The sequence below is a fragment of the Somniosus microcephalus genome, chromosome 1, assembly GCF_052327205.1.
Source record: "Somniosus microcephalus isolate GS21.2 chromosome 1, FLI_Smic_1.0, whole genome shotgun sequence".
NCBI classification, from domain to species: domain Eukaryota; kingdom Metazoa; phylum Chordata; class Chondrichthyes; order Squaliformes; family Somniosidae; genus Somniosus; species Somniosus microcephalus.
In genome coordinates this window covers 290,778,905-290,800,733 of record NC_140987.1, presented here as the reverse complement: position 1 = coordinate 290,800,733, position 21,829 = coordinate 290,778,905, and the positions used below count along the sequence as shown (strand labels likewise).

Here is a 21,829-nt window from a genome sequence, read left to right as displayed (position 1 = left end):
ACTATGCGGACAAGGCCCGTCCGCTGATCAAGTCCACCTCTTTTCCCTTGATGGCAGAGGCCCGCTTAGCCTTCCACCGTATCAAGGAGGACATTGCCAAAGCCACCATGCACGCAGTGGACGAATCCATCCCCTTCCAGGTGGAAAGCGACGCGTCTGACTTTGCCCTGGCCGCTACCCTCAATCAGCCGGGGAGACCCGTGGCCTTCTTTTCACGAACCCTCCAAGGCCCGGAGACCAGACACTCCGCTGTTGAGAAGGAGGCCCAGGCGATTGTGGAGGCTGTGCGTCATTGGAGGCACTACCTGGCCGGAAAACGGTTTACCCTGCTCACTGACCAGCGTTCAGTTGCTTTTATGTTTAACAACAAGCAGAGGGGCAAAATCAAAAATGACAAGATCTTGAGGTGGAGAATCGAACTTTCCACCTACAACTACGAGATCTTGTACCGGCCCGGGAAGCTAAATGAACCCCCGGATGCGCTATCGCGTGGCACCTGCGCCAGCGCGCAGATCGATAGACTGCGGGCCCTCCACAATGACCTCTGCCACCCGGGGGTCACCAGGTTCTTCCACTTCATCAAGGCCCGCAACCTGCCTTACTCTATTGAGGAGGTCAGGACCATGACCAGGAACTGCCAAGTCTGCGCTGAGTGCAAACCGCACTTTTATAGACCAGACAGGGCCCACCTGATAAAAGCCACTCGCCCCTTCGAGCGCCTGAGTGTCGATTTTAAAGGGCCTCTCCCCTCCTCCGACCGCAATGTGTACTTCCTCAATATTATTGATGAGTACTCCCGTTTCCCGTTCGCCTTCCCCTGCCCGGACATGACCAGTGCCACGGTCATTAAATGTCTGAACAACCTCTTCACCCTGTTCGGCTTCCCCAGCTATATCCATAGCGACCGGGGCTCATCGTTTATGAGCGACGAACTCCGTCAGTACCTGCTAACTAGGGGTATTGCCACAAGCAGGACCACCAGTTACAACCCCCGGGGGAACGGACAGGTGGAAAGAGAAAATGCGATAGTTTGGAAGGCCGTCCTGCTAGCCTTAAAGTCTAGGGGCCTTCCAACCTCCCGCTGGCAGGATGTGCTCCCCGATGCGCTCCACTCTATTCGGTCACTGCTCTGCACTGCCACTAACGCCACCCCTCATGAGAAAATGTTTGTCTTCCCAAGGAAGTCCACATCAGGGACATCGCTACCGCCATGGCTGACGTCCCCAGGGCCGGTCCTACTGAGAAGACACGTGAGGACCCATAAAACGGACCCCCTGGTCGAGAGGGTCGACCTCCTCCACGCCAACCCCCAGTATGCTTACATCGCATACCCGGACGGGCGGGAGGACACAGTCTCCATAAGAGACCTTGCACCCTCGGGGGCCGCAGTAACCCACTACCCACTACCACCCCCCCCCACGATCCGATATCCAGCCCCAGCAGACGGCAGGCCTGGGCCCCGCGACCCGCTCGACATCTACGAGGACGACACGCCTGTGCCACAGCCTACGCTGGACTCGACGCCGGAAACTTCACTACCCCTGCCGTCGCCACGCAGATCACAGCGGCAGACAAGACCTCCGGAGAGACTCCAATACACTAACTTTTAATACACTTCACCCCGCCGGACTCAATTTTAAACAAGGGGTGAATGTGGTAAACCACTGTTTGTATTCCTGTTTGTCCTGTTTGTATTCCACTGTGTACATGCCTGGACATGCCTCGGCTGACTCCTCCCACAGGTCCTAGTATAAAGGTGACTGCTCCCCAGCCCTTAGTATCATGGACCGGTCGACCACGCGAGGCAGACCTCCATTCTGTTGTTAATAAAAGCCTTTAGTTACTCTTCTAACTCTCAGTCTTTTATGAGTAATTGATAGCGCATCACTGACTTACGCTGAGCGTCAGCGTAAGTCGTGCGCACGACCCCCCGCCGACTCCCCCGCGGACCCCCGCCGACCCACCTTCCGAAATCCGAAATTCTCCTTTATCCGAAACTCGGCTGGTCCCGAGGTTTTCGGATAAAGGATAGTCTACCTGTACTACCACAACTACCATGCTTTACGGGTCTAACAGGACCTGTCCCATCAACCAACACGTTTTCCAACCTTGATCCAAATCTTACACATGCCTTTGTTACCTCTAGACTTGACTCTTCCAACACACTCCTGGCTGGCCTCCCACATTCTACCCTACGTAAACATGATGTCATCCAAAACCCGGCTGCCTGTGTCCTAACTCGCACCAAGTCCCGTTCACCCATCACCCCTGTGCTCGCTGACCTACACTGGCTCCCGGTTATGCAGCGCCTCGATTTCAAAATTCTCATCCTGGTTTTCAAATCCCTCATGGCCTCGCCCCTCCCTATCTCTGCAATCTCCTCCAGCCCCACAACCCCACCCCCCCGCCCCCAAGATATCTGCGCTCCTCTAATTCTGCCCTCTTGAACATCCCTGATTATAATCGTTCAACCATTGGTGGCCGTGCCTTCTATTGCTTAGGCCCTAAGCTCTGGAATTCCCTCCCTAAACCTCTCCGATAGCGATCGATGGGAGCGGCGAACGGGATGCAGAGGAGACCACTGCTTACTTCCACGAGCGAAGGTGGCCATGGTGGCTGGGGTCCAATTCGTCTCAGTACTCCAGCCAGACCGGATTCACGTACGGGGAGGCCTCCCTCCTGTGCCCCAGGGTACGGGTCGTTACCACAAGGGTTAGCGTCACCGTCGGTAAACGCAGATGTTTGTCATGTAAGGGACATGTTCCTCTGGTTAGATGGTGGTGGCTCAGGAAGCTAAGTAAAGATATGAGAAACCCCGCGGTTGAGTGGGAACGGTTGGGGAACAATACTCACCGGACTATTACAGGGACCCACAGGGGATTAAGCATGTGCTGGGACAAGTGGTGGGAACTGGATCAGGGGAAATATGTCTGCATGTGGGGGTCAGAAAGGGTCTGCCCCGCAGGCATTTCCATCTTTTTCCACCGGCAGTGGCAGGATGCCGGGAAAGGGGTGAGGTGGGATGCCAGCACGCGGGCGTGCATGGTCCCATTTTCCCCAATCCCCGTGAATGCCACTGAACTTGTCACCCGCCCCCAAAAGCCCCTGCCCACGACTCAGGCAGCAAGGACACACAAAGAGGGGTGCCCCGCCACCACCAAGGGACCAGGGAACGGGCTGGTCCTAGTGCCTACAGATTAGGTACTGTACCAAGGGGTGCACTACGCGGTAGCCTCCGTGATTTTAAATCTCACCGAGGTACATTTGCCGGAGTGGTGCCCCAAGGAAACGGAGCAGTTATACCAGGCCCTATTAAAAGACATGTTCCGAAAGTTTTACGAGTTCGACTTTGCTGATGTCGATAAGGCCGGGCTGTACACCACACCCCACGAGTTTTTGGATAGGATAGGGAGACAAAGAAGGGATGCATTCAATGATGTTTTTACTGCATTTAATACTGGGTCCTCTGTCATCAACAGTTTAGATGACACAGAGTTGCAGACCCAGATAAACGGTTTAAAAACACAGTTAAAGAAAATATTAACCGATGAAAACAAGGTAGTGGGTTCTGAGTTACATGAGGACCAGGCCATGACACTCCACTTAAAAAGAAGTTACAGCAGAGCTGGAGAAGCATGCAAAGACGGTTAATGCTCTCATAAGGGAGGACAGAAATGCTTCTGACCGGGCTGCACAAAATGAGGTGTACATGCTGTACGGGGCATGGTTGCTGGGCGAGGGCCGCAGTAATCTGGAGGATTGATAACAGGGTTTAGTCCCCTCCTGGATCAGTAACAAACACCTCGCAGCCCTCCACCCTTTTGAGAATGCATTAAGCCTGTGCCAACTCCGGCTAGCTTCTGAGGCCTATCCAGTCCCAGTGGATTGTGGGCGGTCCAACCACACCATTATGGGAATAGTTGTCAGAATGCCGGTTATGGGTAGGACAGCCCGACCCGTCCTGGTATACAGGGTGGAGAACATTGGAGTCATTCAAGGGGGTGCACACATTCGTAATACAGCAGTCCCACCATACGTCATAAAATGGGAGCATGCTATGACTGGTACCAAACTCTCGGGGTGCCGTAGCCGGGGAGCACACATAATCCTGTGTCCCCAGCACTTGAACGCCTATTCGAAACCACAGTGCGGGTTCAGAGCTGCTGGCGCGAAACCTATAAATTGTTCCATGGAAGCAATGGCACAAGGCCATGTTCCCCCGCAGGTAGCATATATAGGAGGTGGGACATATTGTGTCACCACGGGAGCGCCCCACTACCAGCATGGACAGCATAGTTGGTGTCCGGTGAGTGACAGCAGTTTCTGTTTCAAACCCGAGGCGGAGGTTCAAGTGGCCCAAGTATGAATTGTCCCCATTCCTGAACCCTCCACTGTTCACCTCACCGTGAAGGAGATTTTACCAATTTACAAAAGTACGTTGCACATTTCGGTTACGAAATTGCCCCTCTCCCAGAACACCTCACCAAAATACTAAAAGCCGTTATCGTTTCTCAAAAGCATTTTTACACTCTAGAGCAGAAAACAGTAGAAATAGGGGCTAACATATTAGATATTGTGATCCCACCTTGGTGGGACATTTTCAATAATATCCTGTCGTGGATCATACTGGCCTCCCATTCTTGTGGTTTGTCAGTTAGGGATAGTGCTGTACCTAGTACGTATCCAGTGTAAGAGAAAGGGTCACATCCGGGAGTTTAGAAACCAAAAGACTTGGAAGGAACATTACGTTCGGGTGGAAGGAGTTACACCCGTTTAAGTTCTGTTTTGTATCATTAAAGCATCATTGTTGTTTTACCGTGTTGTAATGCTTAAAGGTTGTTTTTGCATGTTCCTTTTATTAATTTTAATAAAGATGTTTGAAGTATGGCGTTTTAAATAAAGATATGTGTGTACCAAGTGGTGCAGGGGTGTTGGGCCCCCTCCACACTTGGATGTGTGTAACTGACTGTATTCTATCTATGGATGCTTAATGTACACTACGTTTTTTTCTAAAATGGGAAATGCATGTGTCGTGGGATCATAGATAGGTAAATACAGGGGAAGGTTGATTATGGAGGGTCAGAAATTTTGCTCACCGAGTAAGTATGATACTTCAAGCAAGTTTTAGTACCACAGGGGGGACTGTAAGGTTCTCAAAATTCCAACATTCCCCGAAGTTATTAATCAAAAGGGACCCTGGATGGACTTGATTTTAAAACCAGGGTACCCAAAATGGCTGCGGTAAACCTCGTGACCAGGCCAAATGGGATTTTAAAACAAAGGTTCTGCAAAACAAGCAGGTCAAGGAGTTCAAGTTTTAAACTAATCAAAGACTTTGTAAGGACTGATAAAATGATCAAAAGACTGTACATTCCAGTCATTAAGTTGGAATGGGCTCCATCAAGCCATTAGGCTTTCTGCATTTTAAATCGGGAACCGCTCACCAGAGACATTAAGCCTGAATGGGAGCAATTCACAACTTGTCTTTAACAATGGCCAGGGTTTCGAGGCTACTTTAGACATAACGACTATCACTCTACAGGTCATTTTTATAAACGTTTTTAAACATTTAAACGAGCTCACCCAAATCGGACAAAGGACTGAACTGATTTGGCGTGCAGATAAGGGCTCCCGATGGGGGTATAACTATGGGTCCATCAGGAAGCCACTCTCTCTCTTGCCTCTTCCCTCCTGCCTCTCAACTCGCTGCCAGATTACAACCAGGACGGGTTGTATGAAGAAGACTGCGTGGGGCTTCGAACAAATGGGCCCTCAGTCCAGCTCATTCAACCCAACAGGATCAACCAAGGAAGAACATCAACTGAAGAAGAGCCCGTCCTGCGAGGTAAAATACCCAGGCAGAGACTTTAATATTGGGGTATTTTACCTGGACGGCACCCTTGCATCGCGCTGGTACCACGTGACGTCGGCAGGCCACAGAGTGCACAAGGAGTGAACCCAAAACCTTCAACTGTTTTTTTTAAAAACGTAACAAGTTCTTGGATTGGTGAGCATGAAGTTCTGGCCCCTCATAGTCTAATCTAGTTAGGTATAGGGGGTGGGAATTAAGGGGATTTCTAATATAGTTGTTTTCCCTCGATTGTGCCGTGTGTTCCCCATTCCCTTTAAATATAAGCATTTTATGTCTGTAGTGTGCTGTACCAGTAATTTTCTCGTGTAAGATCGTTATAATTTTTCAGTTCAATAAAATCTTGGCTCTTTTACACCAAACCACTTGTCTACTCGATTTTCTGTATCGCTGCCTGTATCTAAGTCCGGTGTCCAGAACCAGGGGGCGAGCGATTTGAACCGCTCAAAGAAGGTAGTCAGAGGCAAAGCTGACTGACCAAACACGCCTGTGCAAACCCCCTACAGGCAATCAGCATGTTTTTATTTTGAATTAATTTTATTTTCTTGATATTCCCTGGCCCCTTTTGGTGCCTTCCTCACTAGAATATCCCTACTCTTATTGATGCCGAGCGGTGCTTTATTTTTTTAAAACATCAGTTACAGACCAGGCTCCAAATGCCCTGCTTGTTTAATTTACATTCACTTAAGTGCACGTCTCATATCCATGCAACCTCCTTCACCTAGTTTGCAGAGTAGACTTGGCTCAGCACACCTCATCTCCTTTCCCATTCTGTGAAAATCTGAATAAATAATGTTTGGTACACCTAATTCAATGTAATGGTGACTGTTAAATCCTTCATTCAAAAACAAAGTGATAGCAGCACTGCATTGTTCGTGTCAGTGCTAAGAATCACTCAAGGGCTCTCACGGTAAAGCTGTAATGCGCTGATGGTGAATCAGCCAAATGGTGCATTACAGTGAAAACTACACCCACTCAATCAGCTCATTAGACAAGCCAGACAGTACTCCAGTCATACTACACACTACAGTCTCAGTGGCCGGGATTTTCCGGGGGGTCAGCGGGCGGGATCAGTGTCGGGTCGGGAACCCGCTGTCCACCCACCACACTGTGCCTTTCTCAATGTCGGGTCTGTCAGTGCCGACAGGCAGTGGCGGGGGACCCAATTAAACGCATTAGCATCTAGTTGACAGATCATTAGCAGGCTTTTTTTAACTTACCTTTTCACTTTAACTTCAAGGGAACCACGCTGTTCGGCGACCACGTCTGTCAACCTGTCAGTGGCCACTGCTCCAGCTGATTACTTGACAGCTTCAAATGTACAGTAAAAGCTCCCACCTGACAGATCATCACTTTCCTCAGCCTCAAGCTGTTTCTCAGTCCATTTCCAGCACAGATTCTGCAGGCTTTCCACTTTCCAGCCACTGTCACCTCATTGGAAGAACTCTCTCACTATTGAAAGAATGCTTCTGCCATCTCTATTTCCACCTGCCATCTATTCCATCAGCATGGGTGCCCTTTATACTGTCTCACCTTGGACCTCAGAATCCGACCACCATCAGCCCCAACACCAGCAGCACCAGGCACACCAGCAGCACCAACAACACCACCAGCCTTCTCCGCAATCACCTGATGCTGCACAGGACATAGATATCAGCACCCAACCACATTGCTGCCCCGGAGGCTAGGGATGGCCTCACCATGGCAAGATTTACCTCACTTGATGCTGTACATCCTGGCTGGCCACTTGATGCGCCAGATTGACACCACCCCACACCCAATACCATAAAGCATCCCTACAATGACCAAGCCATTCCTTTCACACTGATCACCATTGGGGGGGGGGGGGGGGTACCATTATGTCTCACCATTCACTGCAACTCACTAAGCCACTTCCAAAGGTGCACACAAATCTGTCCAAGAACGCAAAGTGTTGAAAATAAAGGTTTCAATGTTTGACAGCACTTTAACAGAAACTTTACATGAACATTGGATAAAACACCCAAGTGGCTACCCTTGTGTGTTGAGAGTTGGTATGATTGGACTAAGATGAGGGTGAGTGTGAGGGGTGGCTAGTGAGATGGGGAAGTGATAATGTAGATAGAAAGGGATGGGTGGAGGTGCAAGGTAAGTTGGTGTGAGTAAGGATGTGCAGGAGTAGGGTAGGGAAGGCAGAGTGATGGAGGTGTGATGAGAGGCACAGCAGGATGAAGGTGAGTGTGGCTGTGTACTAATGTTTCATGATCTAATGAGATCATTGAAAGGTTTGCAGCACTGCATCCAGGTCTTCCTGACCACATCCCTGCTTGTGTCCTCCTGTGCAATGTGCAACCAGGCTGTGTTGGTCTCTTCCACCCATCAGAAGGGAAGAGGACTTCCCTGCGTGCTCTGCTGGGTGCAGCCCTGAACCTCTGTGCAGTCATTGTCAGTTGGCTATGGTACCTTTAAGGAAACCAGCTGATGATGCATCATGAATGACATCACCAGACCCGCTTCCTCTAATTGGCCGGCAAACGCGCTGGGCGGGCTTAACAAGCCCAATCAGGGGAAATTCATTTTCCAGAGCGGGCTGGAGCTGGCAGTGGGGTCGGGACCCGCCATCGACATCGCCCGCTCTGGACCCACCGAGGTAGGGGAAATCTCGGCCTATGTATTTCTACAGATTCAAGCTTCCTTTCATTAACCCCCAGCCACATTCCCTTCTCCATTTCTCCATTTATATTTATTTCACTTTGCTGCTCGTTTCCGCTACTCCATCTGTTGAGGATTACAATAAGGTTTACTGAGGTACTCCATGAGGGGAAGGATTTTCCCACCTGCGTGACTCCTGTGCACACACAGCCTTTGCACTATTTTGCCAGCTGTCTCGAGTTGTTTTTTTCTTAGAGGCTCACTGTTTTCTTTGTTTTTAAAATCAATTATTTTCCTGACTTTCAAAACACTACGTTCTCAAGGTTATTCTCTCTCATCCTCTCAATACTCATTCCTTCTGGCTACTTTATACTTACAACACACAGCCTCTAACCTCTTGGACTTATCTCTCTGTTAGCCTGGCCAAAGAACTTCCTCTCCCTCACTTAAAGCAGTGAATAACGTTGATGCTTGGAACGGTCTGATAAACTGCTTACGGCAACTAATACAAAAAGTAGGAAAACGTTGGCCTGATACAGAGTGTCTTTGAATAGCTTTATTTAATACACCACAGATTTAATATTTAACAGGCTCCTCTGGCAAAACAATGGTTGGTTTTGACTTACCTTAAGTGGGTTTACTCGGATGTCCATTCTACCCTCCTCAATGTCTGCTATTTCTTGTCGGATGTTTATCATTGCATCACAGAATCTATCCAGCTCAGCTTTATCTTCAGATTCAGTTGGCTCAATCATTAGCGTGCCAGAAACAGGCCAGGACATAGTTGGAGCATGGAATCCTGTAAGATGTAAACGTACTGTAACTTCATGGGCTAGAAGAAAGCCCTCATGGTCAGCTGCAACTTTTGTTGCATTAAGAAGTAAAATTTTATGTGCACCACTGAGTTCTGTTAAGCTTTGCAATTCACAAATAGCATTATTTGTTTTTACATTATCAGTTACTATTTAGGTCAGTCACAGGACGTTACAGCACAGAAACAGGCCATTTGATGCATCAAGTCTATGCTGATGCTTTTCTCCATATGCGCCACCTCGTCTCTCTCACTTGCTTCCCATACCCTTACATATTCTCCCCCCCCCCGCCAGAAACTATCTAATTGGCACCCCATCCACCACCTTAAATATTCACTCCCTCCACCACCGGCGTGCCGTGGCTGCAGTGTTTATCATCTACAAGATGTACTGCAGCAACTTGCCAAGGCTTCTTCAGCAGCACCTCCCAAACCCGCGACTTCTTCCACCTAGAAGGACAAGGGTAGCAGGCGCATGGGAACACCACCACCTCCAAGTCATGCACCATCCTAACTTGGAATTATATCGCTGTTCCTTCATCGTCGCTGGGTCAAAATCCTGGAACTCCCTCCCTAACAACACTGTGGGAGTACCTTCACCACACGGGCTGCAGCAGTTCAAGAAGGCGGCTCACCACCACCTTCTCAAGGGCAACTGGGGTGGGCAATAAATGCTGGCATTGTCAGTGATGCCCACATCCCATGAATGAATAAAAACAACTATCTACTTCCCTTTTAAAAGACTGCTTCAATAATAGTTTCTGGCAGAGAATTCTACATTCTAACCATCATCTGTGTAAAGATTTTTTTTCTAACCTCCCCTTTAATTCTTTGTGTGATTATCTTGAGTTTGTGTCTTCTCATTACCATCTCGGCAAGCAGTGGAAACAATCTCTCCTCATAACTGTACTCGCAGAAAGTGGATTCACTTGTGGGATGCTGCAACATGTCCTTAAAACACATTTAGCCATACACGTTGATGGTTCTGGTCCTATACCCATGGTATGAGAAGCAGTAATGGACGATAATTACTTCAGTTTACAATTAAACCAAATAGAAATAGGTAACTAAGGGGGAAAAATTCGGTTCTTTGCGCCTCCCGTTAGCGCCCTAAGAGGGCGTTAATGGGGCACAAAGTAACTAGCGCCTGGGCAGGGCGATGTTTACACCGCTCGCGAAATTGATCAGACATTTTGCGGCGGCGCTAAACACTACCGCCATGATCTCCTGCGCCTGCAGATCGTGACGTCAGTCGAGCGTGCAATGCCCTGGACCGGATTTTGAGTGGCGCCCCCTGACTTTCCGCTAGCAACGACAGGTAGAGGGGAGCGTTTTGCAGTCGGGAAGGGACTGGGGGAGCGGTATTTAAAGGCGGCCGCTTCCTGCCTTTTTTTGTCCGCAACATTTTTGCACCACGCATTCTGAGAGAGACAGAGAGACTTCTGGAGAGATTCAACGCTGTATGAAGCAGTTTTGGGTATTGAAAAGCACTTTGCAGGTTCATTTTGATTTGACCTTCGTTGCATCCATTTAGAAGAGACTATGGGGGCTGCACTCTGAGCTCTTTCCCTGGGCCTCTCCATTGTTCTTTCCAGCAGAATTGATGTACAGGTCTCTCCAGGCCGAAATTCAAGGCTGCAATGAGCAGGGTGTGGGTGGAGAGCAAGATCGACCCTCCTCTTTAAGAACTGGCTGGCGCTAGTGTGTCTGTGTTCCATTGCTAACTGACATCACATGAGCTTTGCCAGCACTCTGAGGTAGTGCCTCGCTCCTCAGCGTTAGCGCCATGAGAGGTGTGTAGCGCCTGATTTAGCGCTCCAAATCACCTCCAGGGGCGATAGAAGCCAGGTTTGCAGTCAGAGGCGATAATTAGCGCCAGGCACTAAACTTTGCGCCTGGCCAATAATTGCGCCCCAAATGGTTGCGATGCCGAATTTCTCCCCCTAAATCTCCTCACCATAATCTTGCAGCCTCTTGGCAACATCCACTGCCTCGATGTTTGCAGTTTTCTTGAATGGTCGCACATCCAAGATGAATTCGTGAGCTACGTAACCTGTTAAAAAACATTTTTAGAAATTTGGTAAAACATTCAGGATACTGATAAATAATTCTCCTCTAGCAGGACATTGTAGTAGCACAATAGGAAAAAAATCAGTATGACGACAAAGGTTATCCAGTAACAGGAAATCACATCAGAGTATCTGAGAACTTTCTCATTGTCACACTTAAAGGGTTCCTTGCTCCTGTGAGGTACAAGAACTGTGTATCTTGAAATAAGGCTCTTCAAAAACTTGTGTTTGTACAAAACACCTTTATTTGCTATCCCATTTAAATAAAGGAGTTAGTGTCTCTATTAAAATAGCCAGAGAAATTCCAGACAACCAATTTAATTGCTTACTTTCAAGGCACTGGACTAGAATTCTTCCTGATCGATATGCATACAGCAGAGCAACAACTAAAGACGAAACTTATGAACATGGAGCATAAATTCCAAAAGAACAAAGGCACTTGTACCTAAACGCTTTTAATTTTCTTCCTGGTTCAATTATCCTTCACAGACAATAGCAGTGGAAACAGAGGAGTGCAATTCTATGCAATGATCCCAAGGCCAGGTTTTACCAACAATGCACCATAGGGGGCGATTTTCCCAGCCCCGAGGAGGCGGGATAGTTGGGAAAATCGCAAAAACTGAGTGCGGGTTCGGAACCCGCCTCTGCGCAATTTTGCCAGAGGCATTTTTGATGGGTGCGATTCGGTCTGACCTCCAGCAGTCCAGAGAGGTAGTTAAGACCCTTAAATGGTAGTTAAGGGCCTCTATAATCCTATTTTGAGAGGCCCTCATTATTTTTCCACATTTTCAGTGTGTTCCACGACCCTCCTAAAGCATGCCAACTAAACCTGGTGGGTTGACAAGTGGGTGGCCTCCTCACAGCTGCAGCTCCACCATTAAAACGGTGCTTTCATCAGGGATTAGTTGCAGGTGGCAGAACGTTGCTTCAAAAGGTCTTTCAGCACTTTTAGCAGGCCTACCGAAGTCGGAGGTGCTGCATCTTCTATCTCTCAACTGTGGGACCTCCTTGGAAGACCCTCTCCCCGCTTGGACTGAGCGCTTCCCCAACGGAGGTATCTGCCAGCAGCATGGGAACCATTTATTTCCTTTTATCATGGACCTCAGATTCGGATGAGGAGCAGCCATGGCAGCAGCAGAACCAGGCAGCTCAGCAGCAACAGCAGCAGGAGCCCCAACCTCCTGCTCACCCACCTGATGCTGCACAGGGCAGAAGGTGCCAGCGCATGGAAGTACGCTGCCGCAGGAGATACCCCCATCACAGGGTTTACAGGTAGAGGATGAGCTACCTCAACATGAGTGAGCAGCAGTGCCAAAGGAGGCTGAGAATTTCACGAGAGGTTGTCCGAGAGATCTGTGCAATGCTGCACCAACACATGGTGCCCAGAGGAGCAGGTGGACACCCCTTAACAGTGGCTGTCAAAGTCACCACCGCACTCAACTTTTTTGCCTCAGGCTTCTTTCAGGGATCATCAGCAGACATCAGCGGCATCTCCCAGTCGGCCGCCCACAGTTGCATCACGCAGGTTACCGATGCCCTTTTCTCAAAGGCCCACAATTACATCCACTTCTCAATTGATCAATCATGTGTCACCGCGTGTTCGCTTGGCTTTGCAAATATGGCAGGCTTGCCAATGGTGCAGGGCATCATAGACTGCACACGTGGCCCTTAGGGCATCCCATCACAACCCAGCTATCTTTGTCAACCGCAAGGGCTTCCACTCCCTCAATGTACAGCTGGTGCGTAACCACAAGAAGGAGATTTTGCATGTTTGCACCAAGTTCTGTGGTAGCTGCCGTGGCTCGTTCATCCTGCGGAACTCTAGTGTTCCTCCGCTCTTCAATCTGTCAAAACAACTTAACGGATGGCTCCTTGGTGACAAAGGCTGAAAAAGTGGCTAATGATGCCGATCAGGCCAGCTAACGAGGCTGAACAGCGCTACAACACCAGCCACACTTCGACCAGGTCCATCATCGAGTAAACGTTGAAGATGTGCTTCCGATGCCTTGACAGATCAGGTGGAGCCCTACAGTATTCAGTAGCCAGGGTCTCCAGAATGGTCGTGGTCTGCTGTGCACTGCACAACATGGCTTGCAGCTTCCTGATGAGGAAATGGCTCAGTTCCTAGCCTCCTCAGATGAGTATGAGGAGGAGGAGCAGGAGGAGGAGCGAGCGCCGGCCTATCAACCAGCAACACGTGAGCACATGGCTGCCCGTGATGCAAGGGATGAATTTATCCTGGCCAGATTTGAAAGGTTGCCCATGTTGGCTCATATCCTTAGCTCCATCTTAAGACATGATAGACAATGGACATGACTCTCTGTCCTCCTTTCACTCTGGCCACCAACCTGACCATGCAAGTGTCGTGGAGCCCACAATGTGGAGCTACCTAAGGCGAAATAACAGATGCCATCATGCCAACATTTTGCCATAAAGTCATTTTTATGCTTTCCAACAGGGATGGCATTGCATCAATACACATAAACATTCACCCAATCTGCACACAGATCTGGAGGTTATATCCCTTGCCAGCTGGACCCACACAGCCTTGGTTTCTTTGGGAGGCCACTTCCTCCCAGATGAGGGGAATCCCTGCTAGCTCTCACCCCCTCAACCAACATTTGCACCGCATCAACCGAGAACCTCGGGGAGGCCCTTGCCTTGGAATTGGACAGTGTTTTCCCAAAATATGTTGCAGGTGGTGCAGCATTGGCAGAAATCCAAGGCAGCAAGCAGCCCTTAAATGAGGCTGGAAAAGTGATGTCAGCAGAGGCGATTTTCAGTCCCCAAAACACTAATTGGCCAAGGGCAACCCACACCTTTGAAATCAACTGGCTAATTAGGGGGAAAAAAAAAGCAATTTTTTCCCACCTCTCAGTGGAGGCGAGTTTGGAACCCACCCAAACCGAAACCCGTCTCCAGTGAGAAAATCAGCCGCAAGGAGTGCATGCTGCTGAGAAGACATATAGACAGACTGTATCATATAGCCACTTTATAGATGGTATCTGAAATAGCAGTTTTGATCTTGGCCCATTAAATGGTCACAGTTTAAGTAGAATGATCTATTTTTCCCTCACTGCAGTCATGTTCTAGGCTCAGACGTGAAAGAATTGCTATGGGACTGAGATACCAGAGGACTGCCTTCACCTGTGGAACTGAATCCGAACAAGAGTCAATGGGCTGGATTTTCACTGAGGAGTCGGGTAGGAGGCGGGACTACAACTTTCGGGGTTGTAGTCCCGCCTCCATAGAGTTCTAGCCAACCCACACGATTTTGACTTGATTGACCTTGTTGAGCCCGCCCAGCGGGCTCAGCAGGCCAATTAAGGGCCACCCGGCAACAGGTGACATCACAGATTGATATTTCATCTGTCAAGACCTTTTGACAGATGAAATATCAGCGTTCGACAGCTGTTTGAAGCTGTCAAACACTGACAAACTGTATTCTAAGTTAATTCCTTCCTCTCAGGATGATTTAGAGATCTCCCTGGAACAGAAAGCTGAATGCTGCAATTTTTGACAGCTCGCAGCCATTCTGTTTTCTGTGCTGGTGAGATGAGGGACTCCCGAGACCTGAAGGAAGGTTGTAAAGGTAAGTAAAGGTATGTAAAACTTCTTTAAACACTTTACAGACACCAAACACACTTACCTTTGCACTCATGCGCCCATCATTCACCTGACCACCAGACATCTCGACCCCTCCAAGACCTTCATCTCGATGGTCCACCTCCTCTAACTTGGCGTGGTTTGGAGCCGTCGGGAATCCCACACTTCAACATTAAAAATAGGGATTAGGCAAGAAACTGCCTGTTAACTACCTGTTAACAGGCAGTTAATTGGCACTAATCCGCTTCCCGCCTCGGGGAGGCGGGTCCCAGTGCGGGGCGGGTACCTGCCTCCTTTGAAACTGGCATGAAGGCGGGTTGGGGGCGGGATGGTGTCAGGACCCCCGATTTCGGGATTTTAACCCCCCACACGCCTCCAATCCTGCCTCCACAGCCCAATGAAAATCCTGCCCAACGCCTTCAGGAGAGAAAACTGGATAGAAAATATGAGCCTGCATGATAATATAGACTGTTCATAAAGAATGAAGTATCAAGTGTCATCGATGGATCTAATTTTCCAGGTATTCTTGATACCAGATGTTCTCCTACAGTTTTCCTTCCATAGGATGATGGCAGGTTCCAGTAGTTGCTAAATGAACTAGGATGGAATTTGGTGCATGACCCTCACTAAATAAACACTGTAAACAAAATAAAATTATTGGGATAACACAAACTGATGGATTTAATTTAATATCATAACCAAAAATAGGTAAAATCACTTGTTTGGTACTGTAGATTTTTAGAAAACCAAAACTGTGTCCATCAGAAACCCTAGGTAGAAAACCCGAAATGAACAGTATATTATAAGACCCGAGCTGTCAAAATGGAGATAAGAACATAAGAAATAGGAGCAGGAGTAGGCCAATCGGCCCCTCGAGCCTGCTCCGCCATTCAATAAGATCATGGCTGATCTGATCCTAACCGCCAATCAACTATCACAGAACCATCTCATGAATCTAACAGAATTAGACACACGAAATAGTAGCAGGATCAGGCTACACGGCCCCTGGGCCCGCTCCGCTACCCACAGGGCCATGTCCGATCCGAACCTAGACTCATGTCCAAATTCCTGCCCACTCCCCGTAACCCTTAATTCCCTTTACTTCTAGGAAACTGTCTATTTCTGTTTTAAATTTATGTAATGATGTAGCTTCTACAGCTTTTTGGGGCAGCATATTCCATGGACCTACCACCCTCTGAGTGAAGTAGTTCCTCCTCATCTCAGTTTTGAAAGAGCAGCCCCTTATTCTAAGACTATGCCCCCTAGTTCTAGTTTCACCCATCATCGGGAACATCCTCCCCGCATCCACCCGATCCAACCCCTTCACAATCTTATATGTTTCAATAAGATCGCCTCTCATTCTTCTGAACTCCAATGAGTAGAGTCCCAATCTACTCAACCTCTCCTCATATGTCCATCCCCTCATCCCCGGGATTAACCGAGTGAACCTTCTTTGTACTGACTCGAGAGCAAGTATGTCTTTTCTTAAGTATGGACACCAAAACTGTATGCAGTATTCCAGGTGCGGTCTCACCAATACCTTGTACAACTGAAGCAATACCTCCCTATTTTTATATTCTATCCCCCTAGCAATGAAAGCCAACATTCCATTGGCCTTCTTAATCACTTGCTGCACCTGCATACTAACCTTTTGAGTTTCGTGCACCAGGACCCCCAGATCCCTTTGTACTTCAGTACTTTCCAGTTTCTTGCCATTAAGATAATAACTTGCTCTACGATTTTTCCTGCCAAAGTGCATAACCTCACAATTTCCAGTATTGTATTCCATCTGCCAAATCTCTGCCCACTTACTTAGCCTGTCTATGTCCCCTTGCAGGTTTTTTATGTCCTCCCCACTCACTACTTTCCCTCCCATCTTAGTATCATCTGCAAACTTTGATATGTTACACTCGGTCCCCTCCTCCAAATCGTTAATATAGATTGTAAAGAGTTGGAGACCCAGCACTGACCCCTGCGGAACACCACTAGTTACTGATTGCCAGTCTGAGAATGAACCATTTATCCCAACTCTCTGCCTTCTGTTAGATAGCCAATCCTCTATCCATGCCAGAATATTACCCCCAATCCTGTGATTTTTTATCTTAAGCAATAATCTTTTGTGTGGCACCTTGTCAAATGCCTTTTGGAAGTCTAAATACACTACGTCCACTGGTTCCCCTTTATCCACCCTATATGTTACTTCCTCAAAGAATTCCAGCAAATTTGTCAAACATGACTTCCCCTTCATAAAACCATGCTGACTTTGTCCTATTAAATTATGATTATCCAAATGTCCTGTTACTGTCTCCTTAATAATGGACTCCAAAATTTTACCTACCACAGATGTTAGGCTAACCGGTCTATAGTTTCCAGCCTTCTGTCTACTGCCCTTTTTAAATAAGGGTGTTACATTAGTAGTTTTCCAGTCTGCCGGGACCTTTGCTGAGTCCAGGGACTTTTGGAAAATTATTACTAATGCATCCACAATCCCTACCGCCACTTCCCTCAAAACCCTAGGATGTAAGCCATCAGGTCCAGGTGATTTATCCGCCTTGAGTCCCATTATTTTACCGAGTACCACTTCCTTAGTGATTTTGATCGTGTTTAGCTCCTCCCCCCCTATAGCCCCCTGTTTGTCCAGTGTTGGGATATTCTTAGTGTCCTCTACTGTAAAGACTGATACAAAATATTCATTCAGTGTTTTTGCCATCTCCATATTTCCCACCATTAATTTCCCGGTCTCATCCTCTAAGGGACCAACATTTACTTTAGCCACCCTTTTTCTTTTTATATAACTATAAAAAGTCTTACTATCTGTTTTTATATTTTTTGCTAATTTACTTTCATAATCTATCTTCCCTTTCTTAATCAATCTTTTTGTTATTTTTTGCTGTCTTTTAAAGTTTTCCCAATCCTCTATCCTCCCACTAGATTTGGCTACCTTATATGCCCTTGTTTTTAGTCGAATACTATTCTTAATTTCTTTACTTAGCCACGGATGGCTGTCTTTTCTTTTACACCCTTTTCTTCTCAGTGGAATATATTTTTTTTGGAAGTTGTAAAATAACTCCTTAAATGTACACCACTGATCATGTATCGTCTTACCCTTTAATCTATTTTCCCAATCCACTCCACTCAATTCCGCTCTCATACCTTCATAGTCTCCTTTATTCAAGCTCAGCACGCTTGTTTGAGATCCAACCTTCTCACCCTCTAATTGAATATGGAATTCAACCATGTTATGGTCACTCATTCCAAGGGGATCCTTTACTAGGACATTTTTAATTAATCCTGTCTCGTTACACAGGACCAGATCTAAGGTTGCTTGCCCCCTGATCGGTTCAGTTACATACTGCTCAAGAAACCCATCCCTAATACACTCAATGAACTCATCCTCAAGGCAGCCCTGCCCAATTTGATTTGTCCAATTAATATGATAGTTAAAATCCCCCATAATTATAGATGTTCCCTTATTACAAGCCTCAACTATTTCCTGATTGATACTCCGTCCAACAGAGTTGCTGTTCGGAGGCCTATAGACTACGCCCACTAGTGTTTTTTTCCCCTTATTATTCCTTACCTCCACCCAAACTGTTTCATTATCCTGATCTTTTGACCCAATATCATTTCTCTGTATTACAGTGATTCCTTCCTTTATTAACATAGCCACCCCACCTCCCCTTCCTTCCTGCCTGTCCTTCCTGATCATTAAATAACCTGGTATGTTTAATTCCCAGGCATTGTCACCTGTAGCCATGTTTCTGTAATGGCCACAAGATCATACCCATATGTAGTTATCTGTGCCATTAACTCGTCTATTTTGTTACGAATGCTACGTGCATTCAGATAGAGAACTTTCAAATATGTTTTGTGACACTTAGTTCCTGCTTTTGCCCTTTTTATTACTTTACCTTTTACTCTGTACCTTCTGCCCCTTCCTGACACGCTCTGGTTTTTAATTTCCCCACTGCTACCTAAGTCTATGACCTTCTCTGTTGTCATTTTTATTATTTGCTCTCTTGGAACCTCCCCCCTACTAGTTAGTTTAAAGCCCTCTCTACAGCCCTAGTTATATGATCCGCCAGGACTCTAGTCCCAGCACTGGCCAAGTGAAGCCCGTCCCAACGGAACAGCTCCCTCCTGCCCCAGTACTGGTGCCAGTGTCCCAGGAAGCAAAACCCATTTCTCCCACACCAGTCTTTGAGCCACGCATTTAACTCTCTAATTTTATTTGTCCCAGCCAAATTCGCTCGTGGCTCAGGTAATAATCCAGAGATTATTACCCTTGAGGTTCTGTTTTTTACTTTGACCCCTAGCTGCTCATACTCCTTTAACAGAACCGGCTTCCTAGTCCTATCTACGTCGTTTGTACCAACATGGACCATGACAACGGGATCCACCCCCTCCCACTGCAAGTTTCTTTCCAGCCCAGAGATGTCGTTAACCCTGGCACCGGGTAGGCAACACAGCCTTCGGGACTCTCGTTCTCGGCTGCAGAGAACTCTATCTATCCCCCTAATAATACTATCCCCTACCACTACAACATTTCTATTTACTCCCCCCTCTTGAATGGCCCCCCGTTCCACGGTGCTGTGGCCAGGTTGCTCATCCTCCCTGCAGTCCCTACTCCTGTCCCCACAGGGAGTAAGAACCTCGAACCTGTTGGACAAGAGCAAGGGCTGCGGCTCCTCCAGCTCTACCTCCTGGATCCCCGTACCTGCCTCACTCGTAGTCACACCGTCCTGTCCCTGACCATGGGCTACATCTGAATTAATTAACTTCATAGGTGTGACCAACTCCTGATACACAGAGTCCAGGTACTTCTCCCCCTCCCTGATGTGTCGCAGTGTCTGAAGCTCAGACTCCAGCTCATCAACACGGAGCTGGAGTTCCTGTAGCAGCAGACACTTGTCACAGACGTAATCACCGTGAGCCTCAATGGGGTTCACCGGCTCCCACATCTCGCAACAGTAACACATCACCTGCTCCATTCTGTGTAATTCATTAAATTTTTTATTGTTAGTTATGGACACCCTCTGCCCGATTTTAGATGCTAGTATCCCCTTTAATTAATTGGATTTAAATTAAATCAATCCCTCTAGTTACACCAGTTAATTGGTTTACCAACAGTCACTCTGCATCAGAAAGGCCTTATTAACTACAACCCACAGAGTTAAAGTTTGAAAAGAGCACCTAACACCCCACTTACCCTAACTCATACTTACCCAAACTCACAGCACTCTTATATGAATCGCACTCAGTGCTTGCTCGCACTAGGACTGGTCTTTTAATACTGTTTGTTTGTTTACAGCCAAATGAGTCACCCCTGCTGATTGGTTAGAAAACTGGTTTCCACTGCCTGCTGTGCCAATTTACTCCTACCGCAGTGTAACCTTGTTTTACTCTTCTTAAACCAACAGAATCCCAAATATTTAACTTTTCCCCTTTACTTAAACTGCTTAAGTAATCTTATCAAGAATGATTTAAAGAGAAATAACAATTAAAGAACTCTCACACTTACCCAAACTCACAGCACTCTTTGATGACTCACACTCAGATAGGGGGAGCCGGAATGATTTGCCAAATTTGGCCCTCCATTTGATAATGTTTTTGAAAGTAAAGAGGACGGTGACTGAAAGTCAGCTTATAATTTCAGAGAATCAGGCTTTCCCCACCACAACTGTCAAATTAAGAATCTACCTTATTTGAAGAGAGAATTAGGAGAGCGAAGACGGGGCATGAAAAAACACTGGCGGGCAAAATAAAGGAAAATCCCAAGGTGTTTTATAAGTATATTAAGGGCAAGAGGATAACAAGGGAAAGAGTAGGGCCCATTAGGGACCAAAGTGGCAATCTGTGTGTAGAGCCGGAAGATGGAGGTGAGGTTTTAAATGAATATTTTGCATCTGTGCTCACTATGGAGAAGGGTGATGTAGGCATAGAAATCAGGCAGGGGGATTGTGATATACTTGAACAAATTAGTATTGACAGGGAGGAGGTACTAGCGGTTTTAGCGGGCTTAAAAGTGGATAAATCCCCAGGCCCTGACGGGATGTATCCTGTAAGGACTCTATTCCATTCTCCCAATTTCTCCGTCTCCGCCGCTTCTGTTCTGACGGTGCCACCTTCCATACTAGTGCTTCTGACATGTCTTCCTTTTTCCTCAACCGAGGATTCCCCTCTACCGTGGTTGACACGGCCCTTGACCGTGTCCATTCTATTTCCCGCACTTCTGCTCACACCCCTGCCCCTCCCTCCCAGAACCACGATAGGGTTCCCCTTATCCTCACCTTTCACCCCACCAGCCTCCACATTCAACGGATCATCCTCCACCATTTCCGCCACCTCCAACGTGATCCCACCACCAAACACATCTTCTCCTCACCTCCCCTTTCAGCATTCCGAAGGGACCGCTCCCTCCGCGACACCCTGGTCCACTCCTCAATCACCCCCAACAGCCCTGCTCCTTCACCTGGCACCTTCCCGTGCAAGCACAGGAGATGCAACACATGCCCTTTTACCTCCTCCCTTCCCACTGTCCAGGGCCCCAAACACCCCTCCCAGGTGAAACAGTGATTTACTTGTACTTCTTGCAATTTAATATACTGTATTCGCTGCTCACGATGCGGTCTCCTCTACATTGGGGAGACCAAACGCAGATTGGGTGACCGCTTTGCAGAACACCTCCGTTCAGTCTGTACGGGTGACCCTGAGCTTCCGGTCGCCTGTCACTTTAATTCACCGCTTCACTCCCACTCTGATCTCTCTGTCCTCGGGCTATTGCATTGTTCCAATGAAGCTCAACGTAAGCTCGAGGAACAGCACCTCATCTTTCGATTGGGC

The 21,829-nt window shown here is 47.6% G+C and overlaps 1 protein-coding gene across 2 annotated transcripts in view; it reads right to left on the bottom strand.

Moving 5' to 3' along the window:
* Positions 1-9,045: 9,045 nt before the first annotated feature.
* Positions 9,046-21,829, bottom strand: part of gldc (glycine dehydrogenase (decarboxylating)) — a 146,138-nt gene continuing 133,354 nt past the window's right edge. For both annotated transcript variants that reach the window (XM_085993818.1, XM_085993809.1), the window contains 2 exons: positions 11,269-11,364; positions 9,046-9,299 (listed from right to left, as the gene is read on the bottom strand). In XM_085993818.1, the coding sequence (XP_085849944.1) occupies positions 9,061-9,299; positions 11,269-11,364 (335 nt within the window). In that variant the 3' untranslated portion in view covers positions 9,046-9,060. The remainder of the gene's footprint in view (positions 9,300-11,268; positions 11,365-21,829) is intronic.